The sequence below is a fragment of the Rutidosis leptorrhynchoides genome, chromosome 3 (assembly GCF_046630445.1).
Source record: "Rutidosis leptorrhynchoides isolate AG116_Rl617_1_P2 chromosome 3, CSIRO_AGI_Rlap_v1, whole genome shotgun sequence".
In the NCBI taxonomy this organism is placed as follows: Eukaryota; Viridiplantae; Streptophyta; class Magnoliopsida; order Asterales; family Asteraceae; genus Rutidosis; species Rutidosis leptorrhynchoides.
The window spans coordinates 602,357,851-602,365,245 of record NC_092335.1 but is presented as its reverse complement, the minus strand read 5'-3'; the positions used below and the strand labels follow the sequence as shown (position 1 = coordinate 602,365,245).

At 33.1% G+C, this 7,395-nt stretch overlaps 1 protein-coding gene across 1 annotated transcript; it reads left to right on the top strand.

Annotated features, from left to right (window-relative positions):
- Positions 1-1,090: 1,090 nt before the first annotated feature.
- Positions 1,091-4,177, top strand: LOC139898835 (pollen-specific protein C13-like). The gene is made up of 2 exons (XM_071881633.1): positions 1,091-1,321; positions 3,630-4,177. The coding sequence occupies exons 1-2, from the start codon at positions 1,165-1,167 to the stop codon at positions 3,950-3,952; spliced, it is 480 nt and encodes a 159-aa protein (XP_071737734.1). The 5' UTR covers positions 1,091-1,164; the 3' UTR covers positions 3,953-4,177.
- The last annotated feature ends 3,218 nt before the right edge of the window (positions 4,178-7,395 follow it).

Here is a 7,395-nt window from a genome sequence, read left to right as displayed (position 1 = left end):
CACCTTTTGGGTCAAAATTCGCACCTTTTAGTGGAGACAGCAGAACAACGCGGCGCCCCACCATGTTACACGACGCGCAACAGCAATGCCTCGCCTACTGACCCTTTTTTGAGTAAGCGAGGAAACCTTTCTATGAACGAACACATTGGCTCCCTCATAGAAGGTAAAACCTCGAATAATCAAGCCCCCCGAGCGCGAGACCTGGTACCGGGTAAATTGCGCATTATACGCACCCTTTAGTCATACTCCCTTTTTGAACAATTTGGCATAATCATGAATTGAACCCGAGTGGTGTGCTTCATTGGGTAACTCGGTGGCCACTCAGGCAATCCTGAATGGTTTCGCCTACTGACCCTTGCACACGCTTTACCGAACAACATGCCATACATTTGCACGACGCGCAGATGTACTGGATGCTCCTGTATACTGAACGAGCAACTTCTGTTCCCTGAACTCGCTATATGGCGCGGTTGCGCCACCAATCTGCGCGGCGCGCAAATGTGCTACACATCCAGGTTGTACGTTCAACACTATACATTCTATTCCAAGTTAACTAAGTTCATTTCCAGCTCTCATAACCCATCTAACTCTTTACAAACGTGACCTCGACACTGAATTCGTTTTTTTATTATTGAATTGTTAACCTGGTAAATCAAATACTGCTAAAATATTTATTGAATCACAAAATCAATGTTAATCAACGTACCAATATTCCTCTTATTTTCTCGATCCGCATCTTTTTACGTGTGCAGCCCCGCAATTTGCGGCATATGATTCAGTTAAAAACAGTAGCTATTTCACCTCTTTTATAAAACAATAATAATAATAATAATAATAATAATTCGGTGCAACTTGTTTACCTAAATCCTTCGCCCCCCCCCCCCCCCCCCCCCCACCCCCCCCCACCCCAAAAAAACTATTTACACGCGCTACCAATACAACTCACACACCAGTCCGTGAAATACACGCGCTTAAATAATCAGTCCGAATATCATTAATCATTCCACCGCCACACTGTAATCATTTCACGAGCATCCCATGTGCACTCACAGCGCATTTTAACATAAACCGCGTACAGAACCCCTTTATTTTTCATCTTAATAAACCTCAACCGTTTCTCATCACTCACATCAGCTCCCATTCACACACATTTGCAAACAAAAAATGGCGAGATCTATGTTGATGTTAGCCCTATGCGTTCTACTCCCGGCGCTCATTAGCGCCGGACGTCCGATGTCTCATCCGTACGTCTTGCAAGGCAGAGTTTACTGCGATACTTGCCGTGCTGGTTTCGAAACTTCTGCTACTACTTACATTCCTGGTACGTATACTTGTTTATATAGATATATTCTGATCTGTATCTATTTGTTTGGTTTTACTCACATTTTGATAGATCGCGTGCGTGTGTTGTGTATTTAAATTGTTTTTTTGCTCAAAATTGTTGTAGATCTGTGTTGATTGAAGTGTAAATATGTTTATTTGTTAGTAGATCTGAAGTGTGAGTAGCAGTATAGTGAAGGAATGAGTGAATCTGGTGGTTTATGGTTTTTAGGTTTCCGATTAACAACTAATTATGAGTGCGAGTCATGTAAGTATTTAGGTGAATTATGTTTAATTTTAAATGATTATAAAGTATGCAAATTAAAATTATGTATAATTTATATAAAATGTTGATTTAGCGTATTAGTTAAGCATTCTCGAGTAATTAAGGAATTAGGTTTTGGAGTCTTTGTTGAAGTCGGTTCAAAATATGGTCATTATGAGTAGTTGATTTGAAGATCTATAGGTGTAACTTGTGTTCTTTTGTGTTTGTTTAGTAGTCGTAAGCGTACGATTCACACGATATTGAATAATCGGAGCTAGATAAATGGTTGCGACATGAATAGAATATTTTTTCGGAACAATAATGAGTATTATCTAATTTTAAATGATTTTGTTTATAAGATCCTTGATGGTGTATATATAAATGATGCTCAAGTTTGGCAAGTTTTTCAATTTACTGATGACTTGCTTACAGTTTAATGCTTCAATATTTAGCCTTTTAATTGGAATGTGTGGTTTATATAATATTACTAGGTTTTTGAGCCCGTGCGTTGCACGAGTGTGTAAAAAACCGTGCAAAAATTGTAAATTGCCGTTCATATTGGTATGTAAATATCGATACTAAGATAATAAGAAAAGTATAGAATTATTTAAGAGTCCGTGTTGTTGACAAATTTTAAAAATGTGAGTTTAAGAGCCCGTGGTGTTGTCAAATTTTAATTTTTTTCTTGAGTTTAAGAGCTCGTGTTGTTGACAAATATTAAAAGTTTTTTTGAGTTTAAGATTCCTTGATGTTTGACAAATTTTAAAAGTGGTTTTAAGTGGTGTTAGTAACTTAATGTCTACAATTTTTTTCTCACCATTAATATCTTTTTAATTGTATATAAATTATATGATAATATGAGTACATTATAAATTTGTCATGGAACGTAACGTTTATATTATTTTAGAATTATTATATACGATTATTTTTTGAATAAAAGTGAAACCTGCGAGTCTAATTTATAAAAAGTTGTTAGTCATTTAAGCAAAATAATGGTACTCGGGGAGTCGTCTGGTATAATTAATATTATAATAGTTATATTTGCGTGTTCATAAATAATTTAAGGAGTTAAACTGAAAATTCAAATCACTTCCATATTTATTGCTAAAAGAAAATGCTCCGTGGTAAAGCTTCGAAGCTCCGTGTCGAATACAATTTATTGCGTTTAGTTCGTAAATTTATTTCGAGTTGAACAGTGATGGCGGTAAAATCTAACTCGCGGCGATAAGAAAGATAAATCCGTTAAAAAGTTTTAATGGGTTTTTTATTTAGTAATAGAATCTTGTAATATAAAAATTGTAATTAATTTAATTACAATTTGCCATTAATTGTACTCCGTAATTATTTATCCTTGTACACCGTGGTAATTTTCCTTTCTTAGACCGTAATTTGCCATTAATTCTTTTTATTTATTTTGTAATTAATTTAATAATATATATAATATAGATATATAGATATAATATATAGATACAAACATCCATAAGTAACTTTCAACCACAATCAAGAAAAACTTTTTCTTTTATATATATATGTATAGATACCTGGCAAACTAAACCCAAAGTGCTCAATTTGGGTCTAATGAGTCTTATATATGGGTCAAACGGGTCGAGTTGTAAAGTTTCTAATTTTTGAGATTCGCATCCCTAAAAATTGGTCCAATGATCCATACATAATCATAATCACCCCACCCGACCCAACCCGACCCGGTTGCTAGGCATATACACTATACATAATCATTTTTGACAATTATCTTTGTTTTACACCGGTAAGTTATCTTAAATGACAAATTACTTGTGGGAACTTTACCATATTAGCATGTGTAGGTGATGAATCTTGTGAGGAGCGTAAGGGCTTTCCTTATAACCTATCATATATCATATCATATATCATAATATAACATATATTCATATACATATATATATATATATATATATATATATATATATATATATATATATATATATATATATATATATATATATATATATATATAGTCATATTCATATAATATATAAAACTCTGCAATTGGTTTATTGCTATGTAGGTGCCAAGGTTAGAGTCGAATGCAAGAACAAGGAACAGAAAGTTATCTTTACCTCAGAAGGAACCACCGACGCAACAGGAACATACTACATCAATGTCAACGAAGACCATGGAGATGAGACCTGCGACGTGGTTCTCGTCAGCAGCCCAATTAATGGATGCAAGACAGCTGACCCAGGGCGTGACCGTGCCCGTGTGGCTCTCACCAGCTACAATGGTATTGTCTCTGATCAACGTTTTGCCAATAACATGGGTTTCATGAAGGACGAGATCATGTCTGGTTGCACCACATTACTTCAATCTTTGATGGAAGAGGAGAATTAGATGTATGCCTTAATGGTCAGCAATTAATAAGAACAGGTTATTTTCTTCTGTAGTGTCGTGTGTCTTCTATGGTTCACGAGTATGGTTTTATAAACATTCTATATTTTCTGTCGATCAACTTTATATCATGTATACGTTGTAGCATTCTTTTGGTTGTTCTAAGATTGATATCTTGATTTCTATATAAGAGTAATGAAGAAACAACTTGTTTCTGTTGTTCATGCATCTTGTTTCATCTTACATTATTTAGATCTTGTGGTGTTTTTGTTCAAGATACATTTCATCTTTTTTGAGTTTGGGTTGAATAAGAATGGGCTTATCACCCATAAGACAGGTTGAAAGTTATAAAAGTCTATTACTCACAGCAAGCCGTGTCATCGAATGGTATGAGTGACTGACTGGACTGGGGCTTTAAACAAAAGAGGGAAACAATTCTTTGATCCATGTTATCTTTTGTGATACCCTGTCTTAGCACATAAAACCTGTCGTGACTTAGCGTGTTCTAGTTATATTGAACGATCTCTAAATGAGACGTTTTAAAGTTTTCATTAAGAAATCAACTACGTAGTTTTTGTTACAACCTAAAGGTACAAACATAGCGACAATACGTGTTTGAAAAATAAAAAAACATAATAAGCCACAACGGAAGTTTTCAAATTATGCGACTAATGCTCCTGACCGAGACTTCAAGCTATGCAACCATATCAATAATATTGTGAACCACAAGATTTGTATGATTTAAAAAAAAAAAAAAAAAAAAAAAAAACATTCTTAAATGTCATGAGCACCCAATATCGATGCTTAACGTTGTACGTGTACCCCATGTGTAACACTTGTAATTCAGATTATTATAGGATCAAATTATTATGCACTCGTTTGACTGGTGGTCAAGTTAGAAGCTGACTAATCTGGAAGGGTTTCAACCTCGAATAGCTATTCACAATAATTCGCACTTAATTCAATAACTAATGATATTGAATTAGGGGATTTGTGTGGATAACGGATGGTACAACTCATGCATAACAATAAGGTAATAGTACTTGTGTCCATAGGTAAAACGTAAAGAGCGTGTGTTCTCACCTCGAGTATAAAATATTTGTAAATATGTAAGTACGAGTAATGAAAGTTAACCAAAACGAGAGATCGACCCAAACGAGTTTGCCCTAAATCATTTAGAATAGTTTAATATAAGACAAACTCTACAAACAAAATGATGGCTCACATTTAAGTCACTTTTTATAAAAGTTATGATTTATAAGTGCAAGACATAAGTAGTTTAGAGGGTGGTATTGTATTTTAAGCTTTGAGATCATTTTATCAAACTAATGTTCTGTCTTTTACGATTTTGCTTTAAGATCCTGGTTTTCCCATTTACTTACTTAGGCGTAGTTTAGTATTTGCCTTCTGTTGTACATGTCTTCAGGTTTAGAAAATTAACAATGATGACTACCTGAAGATGTGCCCCATATGTGAATACATATAAACAACTAAATGTACACTCATGACTCATGTTTGAATGTCTTTTCTATTTTTTATTTTTAAATCTCAATTTTCACTTCATGTTTGGTTTGTCAATAAGTGTCATCACTCATTATCAGGAGTGACTTTCCTGTGCAGACTAAATGTTTCGCTAAAGGTTCTAAATGAATATTTTTTTAAAATGTTTGGTTAAAGGTCCTAAGTGAATATTTATCTAAAAAATTGTGTTAAATGTAATCCAAGTTGTAGAGCAATTTCAAAAATTAATATTGGTTAATGTGGCTTCTTACAAATTTGAATCCATACTTTTATTGGTTTGATTTCAAGTCATTTAATAATGGAGTCTTTTGGTACTGGACTTTGCTATCGTTTTAGTTGATCTTGAAAAGACATTGATAATTAAGATGATAAACTTTACTAGTCCTAATTTTTTTTTTTTTTTTGCTGTTTATAAATGTCTGTCTTTTGACCCATTTCCCGTATTAACGTATTGTTATATTTTTAATTATATGTGAGTTAGTAGTGACTATCTGAGTTATTGTTTTGGTATTAGTTTAGTTGTGATAATTGTTTAAAATATGATCATATTGTAGTTTTAGTTTTGATATAAATATTTTAGCTATTAAAGGTCCATCTATTGTATTGGTAATATATAGATATAGATTACCCTTGGTATTTTTAACTTTGAATGTGGATTTTGCAGTTGAAGGATTTATTAAAATGTTTCATATCTTATACAGTCATGAAGGTTTTGGATAGTTACTGCCAACATCGTCGCAAATTGGATTTTCTCCAAACATGTGTGTGGGTGGCATATGATCGTGAAGGTGGTTAAGTTGATGTCGATATCGCCATTTAAAAAAAAAAACATAATAACAAAAATTCATATACTGGTTTATGGATATGCTCTATTACATAATTTAGTTGGAAATGACAATTTTCAATTATATACGGAGTACTATTTAGTTAGTTTATAGTTTTTAGTTAGTTTTGTATGTTGTGACGTTTTCAGTTAGGTTGATGTTAATCAAGTCTATTAAGATGTTCACACGTATGTTTCTCATAAATTTGTTGTAATGATCATTGATATGTTCTAAATCTCTTGAGATGCTCACCCATTTTTTTTAATCTATTTTAATGATTGTTTTATGAATTTAGTGATAATGTCATGCGTTTTTGGTGAGTTGCTTCACGTCATTAACAATAACTAAAGTTGACTAAACGAGTGGGTCAAGTGAGTTTGGTAATTGTTGGCTTTTAGATTGCTATCAACTGTGGCTGTTGACTTAAAGTTTTATATACTTTAAAAAAACTTTTTTATTGAAATTTTACTCGAATGTTGGTGTGTTATATATAAAACTCTTTTGATTTATAAAGATTTGTCTTTTAATTTTCGATCAAAATTGTTATCAAGTCGCAAAACTAGTCATGAAATTTTTTTGCGCTACCAGTGACATAAAATTCTGGATCCGCCACGGTGGCTAATAGCTACTTTTGTTGGTATTGTGGCCAAAGCAAAGTTGAGGAAATTCAATAAGTTCACGACTGGTTCGCATAGCAGCTGTATATCATATGAACATCTATTAAATTTAAGTTCAAAGGGTGGTCAAATCTCTGTGCATATCTGAAAAGGCACTTTATTGTAGCAAACTATATTATGTTATCATGTTAGTTTTATAATTTTAATGAAAATATATGTTTTATTATAATAATTTTGTTAATTAATTAATAAAAAAAAATTGAATGACGATTTTTTGCATCAGCGGATCATTTATTTCAACGACCATCATCATTTGCACGTAATACATACGTTCGGACTGAAACCCGAATCCTATCGACGGTACCCGGGAACACATCCATACGGGCAGTGTCCGTGTAGAGGTCGAATCGGATAAAGTAAGTAAATGATTAAATATCAATTAATGCACAATCAATTGAGATTGTTTAGTGTAACACGTCGGTAG

Coding starts and splice junctions, on each gene's coding strand:
- LOC139898835 (XM_071881633.1), top strand. CDS start 1,165: ATGGCGAGATCTATGTTGATGTTAGCCCTATGCGTTCTACTCCCGGCG. Junction 1,322..3,629: donor TGCTACTACTTACATTCCTG/GTACGTATACTT, acceptor ATTGCTATGTAG/GTGCCAAGGTTAGAGTCGAA.